Below are 20,561 nucleotides of genomic sequence, written 5' to 3' on the forward strand. Positions count from 1 at the left end.
GAATATGTGTTACATAAATACATGAAATGTAGAACATATAAAAAAAGTGCTCGTGGCTCGTCTGCCAGTGGGTGCCCCCCCCCACGCATAAAAGTGAAACTCCGCCTATGATTGTGCTGTTACTCCTTTCGAGCCGAAGTTCACACAATTGGGTGTTATTTATGGGGAGTAGAATTATTTATTTATTTCAATGAATGTAATCGATTAGATATCATAATATTTAGGCTATAATATTATAAATCAGGTTGGTTTGTATTGCTGACGTAATATGTAAATGATATGCGTGCGGCCCGCGAGACTTGCACTTGGACCATAGTGCGGCCCGGTGGAAAAAAAGGTTGAGAACCACTGCCTTAGAGCTTCCGTGTTCAAAAGAAATGTTGAAATGCTTGTTAAGATAATTTTCACATCCACTAGTCCATATCACGATTTGATGCACAGTACAACCCTACTTTTGATTTATTCATCCAAATTTTGTCACATTCCGTTAAATTCCTCATTATACAGTAAATTACGTTCCGCAATTCCATCTGCATTTTCCAAATCATAGTGTCCTGCATTTAAGACACTGAGGAACATTGACAGGGATTATGTGAGAAGGTCTTCACAGATGGATCAACTTCAAACCAGTGAGAAAGTTATAGTCAATATTTTTTTCTTATTTTGTAACCAAAGCAACTTACAAAAACATTGACTCTTTACCGGGTAACCAATACAAAGCAAGAGCTCAGACAAGGTCAGAATTGATGGTTGGCGGTTGGTAGAGAGTCTGTAAGAATGAGCAGACAGACAGATTTTGGATCTCAATTGTTTAAAAGCAAATGATTTTGAGTCCTCAGTCAATATCAAGTGGATTTGATTGCCTGTTATAAGAACTTCCCAGCACGACGGCTCCTCACACTGTCGATAACATTTGCCGGCTTGCGAACATACTCTGTCAATAACGCTCCTTGCGGAGTCAAAAATAGTTGTTTTATAGAGAATGGCTCTGAGCTTAGTGGCTTCTACTACTCAAAGATTGAATTATAAATAATGATGGTGACCTTTTCGTGTGTAACTATTCTCAATGGTGCTTTTGAGAAAGCATGAAATGCTTCTACTACTGTATATGAGATACTTGTCACAGTAAGATTTGTAGTAGTCAAAATAATATAAAATGAGGGCTTTTACCTATTCTAAATGAAAGGATTTCAGGAAAACATGTTTGCATAAATTGCATAAAGAAAACGAAGTAGATTTTTAGGCCCAACATTATTTATTTATTTACGCATTGTGACATTCATTTCATTACAATTTAAATAATTGCATTACCATAATGCCTCAAACATTTACTTTTTCAAATTCCTATTTTAGAGGCAATTCTAATTAGATTAGATACTATGGTGTAAACAATTAATTATAACAAAACTATAGTACTGTCACGGTTGTGTGAGGAGGAAGGCGAAGGAGACAGCTGGTGCAAACCAAACTCTCAGTTTCATATCAAAAAAGGCAGAAGGACAATGGGAAATACAACGTAGAATAACTGTGACCGGACAAACAAAGACTGAACAGACTGGGGCTTAAATACAAGACAAACGAGGGTAATTAACTAGACACAGGTGAATATATATATATATTAATTCAGCTTGTTCCCAAGGAAAAATTTTGTTTTCATTTAGTTTAACTTGAAGTCCTAAAATAACTAAAAACTGAAAATAAAAAATAATAAAAGCTATATCGACGTATAAAAAAAATAAACTAATAAAAATGACACAAAAAAATTCTAAAACTTGAACATAAATTAAAATAAAAACAGGAAATATAAAAATAAAAACTAATTCACACTATTAAATTAGCAAAATTGCATTTTAAATGTATTTGGCAATTGCTTTTGCAGTCCAAATTAAATTTGTATTTTTTCAATAATAAATGGATAAACCAATATGCACTCAATTCCTGTCTTGTTTTCCAGTAAAAAAAGATTCTAAACATTGTCAAAACAAGATACAATTACTAAATTACGTTGTTTTGTTTTCGGAAAAATATAATTAATTCAAAGAGAAAATATGTTTAAATCAAACATTTTCTTAAACCAATTTAAATGAGTTTTTTTTTCTTTCTAATTTTAAGCTTAAACTTTTAAAAAATAAATTGGTTTGTCTAAAAACAAGTTGATGGTGATGGTGGCCAATATTACATATCAATGCTATTTAATCTGTTCAAGAAAAATAAATAAATCACACTAAATGCCTTTACTTTTGAGTTTTACTGCAAATCATTTCAGTAGATTGTAATGTACATTATGAAACATAAATAGCTCATTTATCTCTTCGGAACTTCTTTCATCACTTTTAACAAATAACAATAACTTTGGCCAATACAATACAAACTATTTAGTGCCTATGTGCAGACACCTCTCTAGTCCAATTAAGGACAACACACATTAATATAATGAAAAATGCAACTTATTAAAAAGAAAAATATTCATGAAATAAAGAGAATGAAAGGTTTAGTATGCTAGAGAATGCACTGCACTGGGTAAAACAGTGAGCTTTGTACATAAAGATCCAGGCTGAATGTGCTGTGTAGCTAAACACTAGCATATGAATATGGATCAGAGTCTGTGCCAGCACTCTGATGCTCTCAGTGTAACACAAACATATTCAGATCATATTACCACATCACAGCGGTTACGCTTCAACGAGCATGCGTATCAACCAGCTTTTATGACTCATTGCAATTACGTCTTGATTAGCACACCATCAATATATCCAGGCCAGCTATTTTCAAAAGTATGACTGTTAATCAGTTTACACATGACACTAAAGCTCTGCTCCAAAACTACTGATCTGCTTCCCTAGACCACATTTAAAGTCATCATAGCCGAGCTCCAGACGACAAGACTGTCGGCAGGCAGCAACATTATGTTTCAGTATTGTTTTCCTTATGAGGGAACCTTTCCTAATATATAAAGACCTCTGTAAACGTTCATATATATTGTGAGAAAAACATAAGTGCTATTATAAATCGGCGTTGATTTGAATAAAAGACAGCACCAAAGCCAATGTAAATTATTAAATTATGATCTGGAATATCATATAAAATTTTGTATTAATAAATAAATAAATAAATAAATGTATTTATTTACTGAAAATGAATCATTATGTTAAACATGTTTCATTTAATTATATTTAATTAATAACACATTGTAAATAATAACAATAAAAAAAGTATTTTATGCTCACCAAGGCTGTATTTATTTGATCAAAAATACAGAGAAAAGGAAAATTGTGAAAGATAATTTGATTTCTATTTGAATATGTTTTAAAATGTAATTTATTCCTGTGATGCAAAGCTGAATTTTCAGCATCATTACTCCAGTCTTCAGCGTCACATGATCCTTCAGAAATCAGTATAATATGCTGATTTGCTGCTCAAGAAACATTTCTGATTATTATCAATGATAAAGTTGCGCTGCTTAACATTTGTATAGAGACCGTGATACATACTTTTCAGGACTCTTTGATGAATTGAAAGTTCAAAAGAACAACATTTATTTGAAATAGAAATATTTTAAACATTATAAATACATTTACTGTCATGTTTCATAAAATGAATGTGTTCTTGCTGAATAAAATAGTGTATTAATGCTGACCATTTTTTAACAGTATACATTTACAGAGGACACTGAGCTCAGAGAAAAAAAAATGAAATCAAGATGATGGACAAAAGTAATATTGGCTATATTTTACATATAATTTCATACGTTAGTATTAAATATTAATTTAACTTTGATTTGTGTGTGTGTATATATAGATTAGGAGAGTAGCTGCTTATATAGGCAGTAGCATTTGAAACATTCTTCCAATCCTGTACAAAAAAAATATATATATATATATTGCTGGAAAAAAAGTTTGGTCAATATTGAACATCTTAATCTTTTCTTAAGATCTTCAAAAAAATCAATTAAAAACACAAACACTTGAAAGCTGTTTAAGGGGTCCTTGAATTTATGTGAAGAACCCTACAGTGGACTCTAAAATGTCAGCAGTATCTCAGCTTTCTCTGTGTTCAGTGTTTCCTGTTGAATCTCAGTTCCATCATCTCTCAGCCACTCTCTGCTGGAGTGTCTCCTCCACCACTCCACCTTTGAGAGGATTTAGTCCACGTCTTCTTGCATGGAAAAGGATGCTGATCTGAGGGCCACAGATCCTCAAAAGAATCTCATCAGTGACCTCCTGCCCTCTGACTCTGAGCTCAGGTCACAAGTAGCACGGCGGATTTACAACCTGGATCTCTTGGGTAATAATGTAAGGTCAGGGGGGACAGCGAGAGAATGAGGTGGAAAGCACTTAAAGTAATGGAAGTGAATGCCTCTTCAGTGGTTTCATTCCTACTTATGGGAAATCGGTCGCACAGCCATTAACGCCTCTATTAGATAAGTGTGCTGTGCACTGATGCATTTATTAAAAGCTCTGCACTGCTGCCTATTAACTATAGCGTAAAATAACAGTGCGAGCTCAAGGAAATCGAGATGCCACTGACAATAAACATGGGGCATCGGACTGGGTGTTCATGTCGGTTAAACATCAACAAATGAAGACAGAATTATTAATATTATGCATTTAGTAGATGCTGTCTTCTCCAAGCAACAGTATATTTTTACTACACGGTCCATCTCCCTGGAGTCACCTGGGGTTAAGTGCCTCGTTAATGTGTAAGCCCTCCTGGGGTTTGAACCAACAGCCTTAAAGCCAAGATCATTAACCACAAAACCACAGTGAAACAGGAGTATAAATGTACATTTTTGTCTTAATGAATTACAAATGTGAATCATTGAAGCACAGAGAAGTCAGTGATCATAAGCTCAACATTTAACATAAGCACAAGACTCTCTTGGTTTTTTATCCTTCTGCGTTTACATACACTATCAGTTAAAAGTTTGCGGTTAGTATGATTTAAAAAAAAAAATAATTAATACTTTTACTCGATGCATTTAGTTGATCAAAGGTGACTGTAGAGATATTTACAGTGAGTATAGAAAAGAATCACCCCCCTTTAAAATAATTGCTTTGCAGCCTGAAATGAAGACAGTTTTTGTTTTATCCAGCTTTACTTACTCAGTGCAACTTATAACATCCAAGTGAAATATATAACGCCAACATGTCAGGAAAAAAACCCCCCAGAATCACCGAGTTGGAAAAAGGATCACCCCCTTGTGTCAGTATTTTGTTGAACCATCTTTTGCTTTAATTACTGCCTTTATTCTGTTGAGATATGTCTCTGCTAACTTTCCACATCTAGACTTTGCAATATTTGCCCGCTCTTTTTTGCAGAGCTGCTCAAGTTCAGTTCAATTTGATGGTGAGCGTTTGTGGACTGCAGTCTTCAAGTCATGCCACAGATTTTCAGTGGGGTTTAAGTCTAATGCAGAGAAACACATAACAGGATATTACCACCTCCATGCTTTACTGTAGGAATGCTGTTATTTGGATGGTGAGCTGTATTGGATTTCCACCAGTCATCGTTTGGTGTTGAGGCCAAATAATTCAATTTTAGTCTCATCTGCCTCAGAATCTTCAAGGTGCGTTTTGGCAAAGCTCAGTCGTGACTGCATGTGGCCTTTCTTGAGGAGCGGCTTTTTTCTTGTAACCCTTCCATACAAGCCACATTAGTGGAGAATTTGTGATATTGATGTCACATGCACACAATGACCACTCGTTGTCATAAATTCCTGCAACTGCTTCAGAGTTGCTGTCGGCCTCTTGGTTGCCTCTCTGATCAGTTTCCTCCTGGCTCTGTGAGGGAGGGTCTGTGTTGTATCAAATAGCTTCCACTTCTTAATAATAGACTTCACTGTGCTTCTAGGCATTGATAAAGCCTTTAAAACATTTTTTTGTATCCATCTCCTGACTTGTGCCTGTCCACAACTTTATCCCGGAGATCTTTTGACAGTGCCTTGCCACCCATAGTTGATTGTTTGCTTCAGCTGCACTACCAAGGACTGAAATGCTCCAGGAAAGCTCTTTTCATGCTGAGCTCATCAAAATGACCACAGCTGATCAAATGGCTTTGTGTGCCGTTGAGAAGGTGATTAGCTACACCTGATTGTCACGATTAGTCCAAAGGATGAAGATGATGATTAAAATAACACAAGGTTTATTAAATAAATCCACAGATAGCCCAACTGCGAGACAGCTGTGTAAAACACAGACAATACCAGAACAAATGAAAGGTCAAACAGCAGAAACTTAAATGCAAGACAAATAAGGGCAATAACGATGAACACCCGAGTAGATTAAATGAATTACCATGACAACTAAAGAGTGGCGGGAAAACTGATCAAAGGAAGACATGTGACTGAAGAAAACCAATGACAAGTCCATGAAAACAAAACTAATAGTCCATGATGATGAAACTAACTAAACAGAACCGTGACACTGATTGAGTTTATCAGTCATTTTTAGGAGGGGGGTGATCCTTTTTCCAACTCAGTGATTCTGTTTTTTTATTTATTTATTTATTTTTCTAACATGTTGTTGTTATATCTTTCACTTGGATGTTATAAGTTGCACTGAATAAGTACAGATAAAACAAAAACTGTGTGGGGAGTGATTCTATACCCAATGTATATTTTGCAAAAATTTCTATATCAAATAAATGCTGTTCTTTTGAACTTTCTACTCAAAGTATCCTGAAAAATGTATCATGGTTTCCACAAAAATATGAAGTAGCACAACTGTTTTCAACATTGATAAGAAATGTCTCTTGAGCAGCGAATCAGCATATTAGAATGATTTCTGAAGGATCATGTGACACTGAAGACTAGAGTAATGATGCTGAAAATTCAGCTTTACCATCACAGGAATAAAATACATTTTAATATATCAAATAGAAACAATTATTTCAAAATTATTAATGCATTTGTTTAAAGGGGTCATATGATTTCAATTTTTCCTTTCTCTTTGGAGTGTTACAAGCTCTTGCTGCATAAAGAAGATCTGTAAAGTTGCAAAGACTAAAGTCTCAAATCCAAAGAGATATTCTTTATAAAAGTTAAGAGTCAGCCACGCCTACCTAAAACGGCTCGTTCTAACACGCCCCCACATACCTACGTCACGATCTGGGAAAATTTGCATAACGCCGCCCAAATGTTCAAGCAAAGAAAGAAGGCTAACTTTTATTCTCGCTGTGGCATAGAGGAGAAACAATAATGTACAGTATGTGGAAAATAATGTGTTTTTTGAACCTTAAACCGCATAAACACATTTAATTACACCAAATACACAAAATAATGTTCTTTTTAGCAGCATCATATGACCCCTTTAATGAAAATAATTTCACAGTATTGCTGTTTTACTGTGTGTCACATACATGCATCCTTGCTGAGCATAAAAGACTTTAAAAAATATGTTTAAGTCTACAGAAGTGTAAGAAAAGCCTGTGGGAATGTGAATGAGGTTTTAGAGCGACTGGTCATAAAAATCATGATTTTTATGCATATGTTGTTTTGTGGTGAATTTTGAAAAATCTTTCCAAAATTGCTACATGGCTTCAGGACCACAAATTTCACTACTCTAATGAAGTACATATGCTTTGACTTTCTTGAATTTTACTTTCTTGAAGCCTTCTCAGTAAGCTATTGAGGGTGGATTGTGGATATGCTCATATCAGAGCAGCCCTTTGACACTCTGTAAAGTTGCATGATCCTGGAATAAACATACACATCATAAATCTATACTGTAATGTTTCATTTGACTATGTGGTTTAGACTCTGTGATTTACTGAATGTGTAATTATAAAACAATTATTTTAAAAAATGGTCTCAAATGTATGTGTGTTGATATTTTTGGGGCATGTAATAATTTATTAAACAGCAAATAAGTTAAAGTGTTAGCAATGGTGTTTGTACAAGCAGTAAATCTTGTTCTTTGACTTTACGTATAGCATTTTACAGCTACAGTACAAAGCAAGTACAACTTGGTTTTCGTTCACTCTGCATAGCTCCGCTCACAGTGAAACCAGTAACACAGCGGAAAAAAAGTAGATTTTGTTTTGATGTGAAAAAAAAAGAAAGAAAGAAAAAGTCAAAATTGCTAGGTACTAGTCGCTCAACGGGATTTCAAGACTGGAATTTATATATTTTTTTATTTTATTTTATATTATATTATTTTATATTATTTATTTTTTGTTTTCAGTGTGGAAACAGATAAAAGTGTCTTTTAAATTCATTTTGATTTAGAGTCTATGCCCGACCCCTATGGAGTTAATTCAATGCCACATATATTTGCAAAAGAATTGAAGTATTACAAAAGAAAATTAAATTGGAGAAAAAAATAAATGTGCTTCTTGCAAACAAAAATAAAGAATTGCAAAAGGGAAATAAAGTATCGCGAGAAAAAAACAAGTTTTGCAAACAAAAATAATTGCAAAAGAAAAAGAAGTATTAAGAGAAAAAAATAAGTTTTGTAAACAAAAATAAAGAATCTTAAAATATAAATAAAACAGAGCAAAGGCAATTATTTTGCAACACATATTTTCCATGACCATAACTACAAATTTATTTGCAACACTCCTTTTATTTTGAGTTTCAGTCAAGTGTGAGCTCGCGATACCGTTTTTTTTTTTTTTTCCCCTTTGCACTTGACATTTCTTTGACATGTCAAATTTCCATGGCATTGTTTTGACATGGGGGTGGAGTCAAGGGACTGGGGCATGAACAACAGTCCTGGAAATGCCAGGCCTGTTGTACATAATTCTTTATTTTTGTTTGCAAAACTCAATTTATTTCCCGCAATACTTTAATTTCCTTTAGAAATTCTTTCTATGTTTGTTAGCAAAAGCAGATTTTTTGCTCAATACTTTCATTTTCTTTGGCAAAACTTTATTTTCTTTTGCAAATATATGTGGCATTGAATTGACACCATAGACCCCAGCCCCTAAACTCAAAGATTTCTGCTAGTCATGTGGAGCGCAAAACCAATGTTGCATGGATACCAAAAAGACAATCAAGAGACACACTGAGAGAGTGAGATATCCATGTGCATGAAACATAAGGAACCAAACTGGAAGCAGGAGAAAATGATAAAACATGGATCAAATGACGAAACATGGAGCATGAACCTAAAATTGGCAGAGGAGGTTGACAGGTCTGTGGCAGAGGAAGTAGGAGACAGAGGTCAAGGAAAGCAGTGTGAGAGGAAAGCGCGAAACGAGAGGGGGAGGAAATGGAGAGGGAAGAAAAACAGGCAGATCAGGGCAGGATGGGTAGAGGAGATGGGTCTGCAGATGACAACCTTTGAGAGGAGGACGCAGATGTTACAGGACAAAAAAAAACCAGATGACCTTGTTTGTTTTTATGGACAGATACTCTGCCCTGCCCATACACACTGCTATTAATTCACCTCAGATGATGGACAAAAACATGGAAACGCAGAAAAGAAGACACCATTGATTGGATAAGAGCGAGTGGGTGATGAAAGTAAAACGCATTTAGGAAATGCATGAATTCTTAACAGCTTTATCAAAGATCATTAAAAGTGCAGGTACCAAAATGCAAAAGATCAAAAAAGGGCAAAAAGGCACTGTAAAAGTAATCCATACAAATTGAGCGGGTTAATCCAAGTCTTGTGAAAAGATATGAATGTTTTATATGATGAACAGCATTTATTCACATATAAACACACATGCATTCATAGAGCTCATCAAATATGGCAATTGTGGGAGTGCAAATGTGCATGTGTGATCCGTTACAACCAGAGAGGAAATATCTTCATTTGTTTTTTGTTACCAAAGTCTTGGGTTTGACATGACATGCGTGTGAGTAAATGATGACAGAACTGACATTTTCAAGTGAACTAGCCATTTAAATTAAGAATTTAACACTGACAGTTCTAAAAAAAGTACACTGTATGAACTCTTTATAGCTCTATGTATACTCTTTATAATTTTTTCACATTTTATGGACTCAATCTTACATTTAAACTATCGCAAAATGTTGCCAACTTGTTACTGCCAGCATACTCTGATGCCCTTTTCATTTATGTTTGTAAAAATTACAGTGTTCGCCTATGGGTGATACTTCAAACTTATTGTGCTTTGATGATAATTAAAGGTGCTGTAAGTGCTTTTTTTTTTTAGAAAAGCATGGACAAAATGCTCACTGTAACTACTCTATGAACTAGATTTTTACATTTTCTGAAGAAAATGTGAGTAGTCTTTAACCATGCAACTCCCCTATGATGTTTGTGAGATATGGGTGATTGCTGGGTGGGTCCGTGTACATTTGCCTCCATTCATTTAAAAAAAAATTTTTTAACCCAGAAATGAGATACAGAAAATGTGGTTTCTTCTTTAATGGTTCAGACACTGATGAATAGAATAAGCAGAGACAAATAATTTTCATTATTAAAAATTTATATTTCATTAAAAACCGTAAAAATTACATAAAGCTTGTTTTTTAATGTATATAAATGCTAAAGTACATTTATAGCTTTTTTACCATCTCTATACAGACGCTATAAGCACCCTCTCTTGCTACTTACGTTGCTACCGGTAACCTATTGCTTTATGAAAAGCTTTGGCTTCGATATTTTCATAATCTTTCTAGCATTGTTTGTTTTTGTAGCATTGATCAATGAAGCCAATCACTGACATTTTCTGTTGATTTTTTGAACGCAATGGCCAAGCGATTCGGGAGTGACATCCGCATATTTAATGCGGCATTTATATGCGGATCTCACTATCATTGCAATGATAGTGATAACCATAACAATGGACAGGGCAAAAATGTGTCATAATAGATGTACATTAATTTGATTCTGGAACCAGGCCTGCCTGTATCTGGAGAAGTAGGAGAAATAACATAAAAGTCATAAACAAAAATCTGAAAACAAGTCAATATTTTACTTTTTCAGGCAGCATTTTGTGTGTACAGTTCTAATTTCAATTTTGGTTTTCAACATAGCCTTTCATCGTGGTTAAAAAAATTAAAAATGAAAAATGAAAGGAAACAAATATGCACGGACCTGGGTGGTTGCTAGGGAGTTCTGCTTGATATCTTATGGCCTACAGTAACCCAAACCACTGATATTCTGATTCCTAGATATGCCTACAACATCTGTGGCAGTGAGGACCTTTCTTTAAAATTTGATCCACAAAATTAATTTCCACATCCAAGAAGTTTCACAAAGTTCTTTCCAGAGTTCCACTATAAATACTAATCTTGTGCTTAGCTGTGCCTTGAAGGAGTTATTTTTATCTGTTGCGTGTTGCTGTGCTCCATGAATGGATATGTAGTGAGGAGATTGAATTTGTCTGTGGTAAATATTGTGAGATTGGATTTATGCATATGGGTCATTGGAGGGAGAGAGAGACAATGAGAGAGAGAAGATAATGGGGATTTCAGGTGGATAAATGGAAGGGTGGAGAAGGAGATGATGTAGAAATGTGAGGGGCATCAGGAGTGTTGGAACAGGGGAATAGGAAGAACAGGCAATTTGAAGAGCTTGACGGCATTTGCATTTAAACTGGGGACATATTGAGTCCAAACAAACAGCAGTTGGAGGATCATCCAGTCACAAACAATTCTGGTATTACAGCAGTATGAGGTTATTTTGCTGTGAACTTCTGGATTTCCCTCAATCGCATATCAGTGGTTGCATATGCAATAATGCTTCTCACAGCAGCAGAGGAGCTCACTGTTTTTCGTTGAGAGAGCGAATATAGTCATTACATCCACAGGTTCAGTCTTTTGCAAGGACTATGTGTTGTTGTAATGGCTGTTTTAATGGAAAAAACTGAAACACAAGAATAAGAATCACCATGTGTTTATAGCTCATGACTGGTACAGCGCTATCAGTACAAATATCTTTTGTTCATTTGTTTCTTTCAGGTATTTTTAGTTATATCTTTTGTTTGTTTTCTTAGTTCTTTCTTTTTTGTTTATTTTTAAATTTATTTGGGCACTACTTATTTTCCTTCCATGATTTTTTTATAAATATTTATGTTGTTTCTTTGCTCTTTCTGATATTTATACATTTGTTCGTTCTTTTGTTTGTTTTTGCATTAGTTCTTATTTTCCTTTCATTTGTTCGCCCTTTCTGATATTTATACTTTTGTTTGTTCTTTTGTTTGTTTTTGAATTAGTTCTTATTTTCCTTTCATTTGTTTGCTCTTTCTGATATTTATACTTTTGTTTGTTTTTGCATTAGTTCTTATTTTCCTTTCATTTGTTTACTCTTTCTAATGTTTGTTAATTCTTTTGTTTGTTTTTTCATTAGTTCTTATTTTCCTTTCATTTGTTTGCTCTTTCTGATATTTATACTTTTGTTCGTTCTTTTGTTTGTTTTTGCATTAGTTCTTATTTTCCTTTCATTTGTTTGTTCTTTCTAATCTTTGTTCATTCTTTTGTTTGTTATTACACTAGTTTTTTATTTTCCTTTCATTTGTTTGTTCTTTCTAATAATAGTTCATATGTCAGTTCTCTCTTTTGTTTGCTTTTGCATAAGTTCTTATTTACCAATAAGTTGATTGCTTTTTTTTCTCATTTTTGTTTATATGTTCATTCTTTCTTTTGTTTAGTTTTGTACTCGTTCCTATTTTCCTTTCATTTGTTTGTTCTTTCTAACATTTGTTTATCTAGACCTCAATTTTGGTTTGGAAAAAAAACATTCTGGTTGTTGGTGGAACATGTTGTTCTTGAATCAAGTCAAGATCTAGTCAAGATTAGATATTTTGTGGACAGGAGCCCCAAGCATGGTTGAAGCTTTCACTACAACACAGGTCATCCCAGTGAAACTGAACTGGCAGGGGCAGCTTCAATAACGTGAATGCTGTAGATACTCAACGCAGAGAGTTTTATTTTGCCTTGTCAAGCATTTAAATTATTGATTAATGTAATTGTTAGTGCTTTAAATAAAAGTTTTCTAAACCTCATCAGTTTTTTTTTCTTTGTATATTCATTAGCTCTTTCCTTCTTTTGTTTGTCTGTTTGTTTATAACAGAGCTATTCAGCTCAAGTCCTGGAGAGCGGCTGTCCTGCAGAATCTAGTTCCGACTCTAATCCAACACACCTGCCTGTAATTTTCTAATGATCCTGAAGACCTTGATTTGACCATCTTCAGATGTGGAGCTGAACTCTGCCAGACATTGGCATGGACGATTGAGTTGAAGAACTCCAAGTTTGTTCTTTCTTTTTATTTGTTTATTTGTTCTTTATTTTCCTTTCTTTCATTTGTTCATTTAGAATTTTGTTTTCTATTTCAACATGCTTATGTGAAACAAACACATACAGATACAAACACGAACATACATTGACACATCAACCACATGCTGCACACAAACACACTGTGGTTCTTGTGTATGTGTGGGCTCAGGATTGATTTGTTATGTATCATCCCGTTATCACACACACGCAAAAGAACGTGTTGTGCAAGCTAACAAGTTATATAAGATCTAAACCCATAAAACTCACAAAACCGACTATAAGGGTCTAAACTGAGCCACAGTTTACCTCTAAAGCCTATTTCCTTTCTAAATGCCTTCCTCTAGTCATTGAGACGTACGGCTCTGTGATTTGAGTGTGACTTGATTGAGAGTGTAGGACCTTGTTGTAAAGACGGGTAAGATTGCCAATTGGCAGTGTGAGCTGTACTTTGACTGGTGCTGGTTGGACCCTTAAGGGGATATTGAACACAAGCTGCAGAGCAAACTAAACACAGCTTATTAATGAGCTCAGGCAGACAAAAGAGAGAAAGAGAGGGAAGACAGTAAAAGTCACAGGCATTAACTGGAGAAACGACAGACATTTCTTTTTCCCCATTAGCGTCCTGTTTGCTTTTTTTAAACAAACTCACTCTTCGCCAAAAATCTAATTTTGGAGCTGAATGAGACATCTGCGATCTAAAGACACCTGGAGAAGCAGAACGTCTCCAGGCGGCTCAATCGGAGGAGCTAATAATCTTCATGTTGATCAAAGTGGCCTCACTGAGTATCGACTCAAGTGACAAGCATTCGTAAGACATTTAATGAGCAGCTCAGCTGAGTAGCATTCAAATTAAATGTCCAAACACAACATGCTCAGATACTTGTGCTGATCTATTCTGTAGAATGCCTCATTGAAACATGAGTAATGGAGTTTCCATTCAGCAGTTTGTACTGTGAATCGTGGGCTGTTACACCTGCAGTCTAACAGCAGAATGATACACACTAGCTGTATTATTACAAATCACAACTAAGATGAAAGAGAATTGTGCTTTACACGAACGAGTGAATGTGGACAAGCTGTCTAGGTGACTTCTAGGTTAAGCCGCATGAAGGCATTACGCCTGTAGGCCGCCCGCAGTCCATTCACTGACTGTCTGATTCATACTGCTCAAAGAACTAGAAAGGACTCAATGTGGCAAGCTCTAATCTGATTGGTTGACATAACACAAATTACAGGTGTAAGAGTACACCGGATACACACTTTTTTTTATTAGTCCACCTGGAAAAAAGTTGTGTTTACAAGGTACTGGGTGGATAAAATGAGCACTTTTGAGGAGTAAATAAATCTTATTTAATTGGAGGATTAAATAATCACTGGATTAGTTACTTCATGCTTTTAGATTGATGGGATTGCAGATTCGTTATGCACATTGCATTTACAATTCCACCTAAACGTGTCTCCTCAAAACGGATATAAATTAGATCTACTCTTCCGGTGCTAAATGCAAATGCTAATGTAATACCAGGCAATGTAATTTTCTGTTGAACACTCTCTCCACTTAACAAACATTTGCATGAGAACATAATTCCATTTTAGAGAAGGAAAGTTTTTGCATGTGTTTATACACGTTTTAGCTCTCTAATCAGTAAAAAAAAATTGTAAATACCCCCAAAGTTAATGGCCAGGTTAGTGGCATTAAACCTTTGAAAGACACTTGTTAACAGACACTTAACTAGATATAACTAGATAATAAACTAGATATTAAATAAAACAAAAATCAAATAAAAGCAAAAAACAAACAAAGCGAAACAAAACAAAAGTAAAAATCTAAATAAAAAGGCAGATCAAAGCACAGCAAAGTATGGGCGTGAATCTGCACTGGTTTCACAATTCAATTCAATTACGATTATCATGTCAATGATTCGATTCAATTCGATATCACGATGCATCACGATGCGTTGCACCCTAATTTTTAAAATAATTACAAATTAATAATAAATCAAAACAATTGTTAAGAATTTAAGCAACTAAACATAGCTTCAAAACATACAAGCAAATATAAAGTAATAAAAGGGGAAAAAGACAATTACAAGTGATAAACAAAAAGTACTTTCAGTATCTGAGAGTGCTTTAAGTATCCGAATGTTTACAGACAATCATAGTTATGGGTTTTTCTTTTTTCCTCAGCATTATTGCTGTTTGAATATTACTGATGAGATCATAGACAGAGGCAGCTTCAAGAGGCTGCATTCACACTAATGCACAGATCTATTTCGACATATCAGATGTTTTGTCCTGTTCTGTAAACATAACTGACTGTGTTATCAATTTCGTATCATAAAAGTATTCAGAGATGCTAGTGCAATTAACCCGAGCCGTGAGCTTCAGGACAACAAACACAAAGCGCACTTGAAAGTCTGTCAGTACGTGAGTTTCACACATGTGTCATATTCGGGAAAAAAACAAGCTCAGAACTGATTCTGAAATGTTTAGAATCGATTCAGAATCACTGAAGAGAGAATCGCGATGCATCGGAGAATCAATTTTTTCTCCCACCTCTACAGCAAAGCAAAAAACAAAAAAATAAGAAAAACAAAAATACAAAAAAAAGGAAAACAAAATAAAAAAAATAAAAATAAAATAAACGCAAAACAGCAAAAAACAAACAAACAACAAACAAAATAAAAAGTGAAACAAAAAAGCAAAGCCAAGCAAAACATAAAGTGCTTGGAGAATGTGAATGAAATTGAAAAAGTGGTTGGTGACGTTACACATTGGTCAAAATGGTCTCTTCCCGCTCAGAATAAGCTGCAGTGTATCCCAGACCTTTTTGTCATTTGGCATAAAATCTGGCTATGTGAGACTGACTACATGTGACTTTAAGCAGAACTGACCATGGTATGTGCGATTCCACATCCTCTTATTGATAACGTCCCCTGGGGGCCTCACACCTGACCGATCCAGAGTCTCATTTAGGGCATGAGAATACAGCATGACTCCATCGTGGAATGAGCCAGAAATCAGATTCATCTGGAAGAGAGGAAGTGCACAAATTACATACTAGCATTAAATCTCTAAATAACTGGGGTTTGATTAAATTTGATTACTTTTATTAGATTACAAGCTCTCTAGAGATCATAGTGATAGAAAAGTTGACAGCATCGCAAGACTGTAATTCGATGACCCACACAAGACTGTGTGCTAAGAAAAATGGCAGCATTCCTAATGCTGTCCGTCATTCTCCTGTGGCTCGACTCACCTCTGCTTCACTGTTTAATATCACAAATTCCTCCTAAATATGTTGAAATGCATCCTGCTTCTCCTGCTCCATGTGTTTATTTAAACACATGGAGTATTTGTTTGATAATGGAAATACATTCTAAAATGGTGATAAGGAGTTAGTCACTAAGAACTATTTCAAACTTGTTATTTACATGAGGAGGAGCACCACTAATTCTCAGAACTGAACCCACACCCTAAAGTGCAGAATATACAGTTAATATACATCTGAATTCAGTCATATTTATTAAATAAAACATTATTTTTGTCCTTGTCACTGTGTGTTTAACTTGCATGAAGCCTGAAAGATGTCTCTTTGTCACAACGAGTGAATTCATTCCATAATTCTATTAGTTCATAAAAAATATATATGTGACCCTGGATCACAAAACCAGCCTTAAGTTGCTGGGGTATATTTGTAGCAATAGCCAAAAATACTTTGTATGGGTCAAAATGATAGTACCAACGGAAAGCTTATTTATTCAGCTTTCAGATGATGTATAAATCTCAATTTTGAAAAATTGACAATTAAGACTGGTTTTGTGGTCCAGGGTCACATATTGCAAATATCTAAATATGTATTTCAGCATGTTTTTTGTTAAGCTCAGCATGTCTTATGTACGTCTGCTATGCAGTATTGCACGGCTCATGATCTCTGTGTGATTGCTGTAACCTGTTCATATAGGCAAAGAAATTAACAAGCAGCGCTAACATAGGCAGTGTGAAACAGACGTGATAAAGCCAATCTAGGGTTGACTGATCCATCATTTACTGAGAAACAGGAGCTTGATTTTGGGACTGTATAGGTGTGTGTGTGTGTAGTCCTGGTATTCCCTATGTTATGGGGACCAAATGTCTCCACAAGTATATTAATATACTTAAATTTTGACCTTGTGGGGAAATTTTTTGTTCCCCATAAGGAAAACTGCTTATAAATCATACTAGATTAAGTTTTTTTAAATTCTAAAAATGCAGAAAATTTTGTGTGGTGGGTAGGTTTAGGGTAATGAGATAGAAAATACAGCTTATATAGTATAAAAATTCTTACGTCTATGGAATGTCCCTATAAAACATAGAAACCCAACATGCGTGTGTGTGTACCAACTTAACCATATGTTAGAGATTAATTTGTACTCAGAAGTGAGCTAAATGTGACAAAACCTTCCAAAAACTCCTTTGGGGATGTCCTCTGTATAAAAACTAATTGTTTTTTAACAATTGTAAAAATGCAGGAAGTTTTCTGTTAGTGTTAGTTTATTTATAGCTGAACATAAAAAACAACAGAAGTCTATGGTATGTCACATTGCCATCAGGTGCTGAAATTTGCAAAATTATGGCTTTATACCACATAATATTTTTGGTACAGCTATGTTTTTAGTACTGGTAAATGACACAATACTAGATTCAAACCCTGCATCCCTGTGAGCCCAACCTCTGTTACATATCAAAAACATGTGCACGAACTTCCCATAACTCTGAGAAGACCGCTCACCACCTTGCCGGTTGATGTACGCAACGGTCACAGTGTTGTCCATATGGACCAATATGTGCTTGCCGTACATATTGCCGCACGTAACTGCCCTTTCAGGCGGCCCAAAGCAAGACGTACTGCTAGCAACTCGAGGCAGTTGATGTGCCAATGCATTTGGGGGCCCATCTAAACACCTGACACTGCCTGCCCATTGAATGTGGTCCCCCAGCCGGTGGCAGAGGCATCCGTGTGTACCACAGTATGCCTGTATACATGCTCTAGTGGCACTCCTGCTCTAAGGAACGCAGGGTCTGACTACGGGCTGAAAGTATGGTGGGAGGCCGGTGTGATTTGCACCCGGTGAATGCCACGTTGCCATGCCCATTCAGCCTTGGAGCAAGTGCTGAAACGGTCTCACATGAAGCAGCCCCAGCGGTGTGACTGCCACTGCAGCTGCCATATGCCCCAGGAACCTCTGAAACAGCTTCAGTGGGACCGCTGTCCTGTCTTTGAACGAATTCAAGCAGTTCAACACTGACTAAGCACATTCCTCTGTGAGGCATGCTTTCTGTTCGACCGAATCTAGCTCCATACCGAGAAAAGAGATCCTCTGCACAGGGGAGAGTTTGCTCTTTTCCCAGTTGACCCGAAGATCTAACTGGCTGAGGTGGTTGTGCACCAGATACCTGTGTTCGCACAACTGATCCCGTGACTGTGCCAGTATGAGCCAGTCATCAAAATAGTTGAGAATGCGAATGCTGAACGCCGTTCTCTCATGGGAACATGGGCCGACTCAATGACTTTCGTGAAGACATGGGGAGACAGGTACAGACCGAAGGGCAGGACCTTGTACTGATATTCTCGTTCCTCAATGCAAAGCGCAGGAACGGCCTGTGTTGAGGGAGAATCGAGATATGAATATACGTGTCCTTCAGGTCGGTCGCTGCAAACCAATATCGGGCACGGATGCATTCGAAAATGCATTTCTGTGTCAACATTTTGAACAGTAGCTTCAGAAGGGCTTGGTTCAAAACTTGTAGGTCCAAAATTGGCCGTAACCCACTGCCTTTCGTGGGTACTATGAAGTAGAGGCTGTAAAACCCTGCCTTCATATTGGCTGGAGGGGCCGGCTCTATCGCGTCCTTCGCCAGTACGACTGCGATCTCTGCACGCAAGACATGAGCATTGCCAGACATCATTGATGTTAACTGGATGCCCCTGAACTTGGGAGGACGCTGGGTGAACTGAAACATATAGCCGAGTCTTATGGTCTGAAGGAGCCAGTGAGACAGGTAAGGGAGCGCTAACCAGGCTCTCAGAGAACGTGCAAGTGGGACCAGCGGAACCACAGACATCCCCGCAGTGGGGCAGTGAGGTGGAACACAGGGACCCAGCTCGGGGGGTTCAGTGGAGGCCTGAAGCAGGGTCTGAGTGTGCAGTGCATCATTTAACTGGTTCCACGGTTGGGCAGAGGGTGCACAAGGAGGTCTGATTGCACTCTCGAACCACCCACTGCTGCCCGTTGGCGATAGAGGATGAGAGTGGTATGGTTCTGCACTACTTTCCGTGCCCTCATGGGACCCAGAGATAGAGGAAACTGCTCTTTTGTCGAGAATTTCGGAACAGAAGGAAAACTAAACAAAAGATTCTCCACCCGGCTCTCCTCCGAGGGAGGGAGTGGTGCGATCACTATCTCTTAAAGAGCTGCTTCCTCCATCTCTGGGTTGCCTGTCTCAGGGCCTCTTAACTTTCCGCTTGCCGCCAGGTTTGACGGGGGCCTGGACAGGCTGGGCAGCCTGCCTACGACCGGCTCCACGGCGCTGCTTAGCTGAAGGCTGCTGCTGTAGTGCGGGGGTGGACGCAGTGGATCGCCCTTGGCGACAAGCAACTGAGGCGCTGCGGCCGGCGGTCGGGGGGAGGCAGCAGCTGTCCGCCAGGGCAGGATGTGTTTTATGGCCTCTGCTTTTGTGCAGCAGAGAACTGCTGGGCAAAGCTCTCGACCGTGTCGCCGAAAAGGGTGGTCTGGGACACGGGGGCATTTAAAAACCTGATCTTCTCGGCATCCCTCATGCCGGCCAGACACAGCCAGAGATGGCATTCCTGGACCATGAGCGTGGACATCACATGACCCAGCGAACGCGCAGTGACCTTCATTGCTCGAAGCGCGAGATCAGTTGCCGTCGGTAGCTCTTTCAGAACCGCCAGGTCATGACCACCCTCGTGCAGGTACTTCAGTGCTTTAGCCTGATGGACCTGAAGCAACACCATAGCGTGCAGGGCAGAGGCAGGACTAGTACTTACAAGCCCGGGAAGGGAGACACGGTTTTCCCTGCCAGGTGGAAGCGGTATTTGGACACAATTGCATCGCAACTGACCGCTCCACCGGGGGGACCCTTGTATACCCCTTAGCTGCACTACCGTCGAGGGTGGTGAGGGAGGAGGAACCAGCAGATCGGTTTCCGGCAGTAAAAAGTGCCGTTCATGACCTGGTGAGCTCCTCATGCACCTCCGGGAAGAAAGGCACTGAGACGGGGCGCTGAGAACCAGCGCGAGCCACCCCCAGAAACCAATCGTCCAACCTCGAGGGCCCGGGACGCGGTGGAGGTTTCCACTCGAGCCCTA

At 37.5% G+C, this 20,561-nt stretch overlaps 1 protein-coding gene across 1 annotated transcript in view; it reads right to left on the bottom strand.

Annotated features, from left to right (window-relative positions):
- Positions 1-20,561, bottom strand: part of LOC107731544 (atrial natriuretic peptide receptor 1-like) — a 97,645-nt gene that overhangs the window by 29,959 nt on the left and 47,125 nt on the right. The window contains exon 5 of the mRNA XM_016542660.1: positions 16,084-16,219. Coding sequence (XP_016398146.1) covers positions 16,084-16,219 — 136 coding nt within the window. The remainder of the gene's footprint in view (positions 1-16,083; positions 16,220-20,561) is intronic.

The sequence above is a fragment of the Sinocyclocheilus rhinocerous genome, unplaced genomic scaffold, assembly GCF_001515625.1.
Source record: "Sinocyclocheilus rhinocerous isolate Xijiao unplaced genomic scaffold, SAMN03320098_v1.1 scaffold429, whole genome shotgun sequence".
Classification (NCBI taxonomy): domain Eukaryota; kingdom Metazoa; phylum Chordata; class Actinopteri; order Cypriniformes; family Cyprinidae; genus Sinocyclocheilus; species Sinocyclocheilus rhinocerous.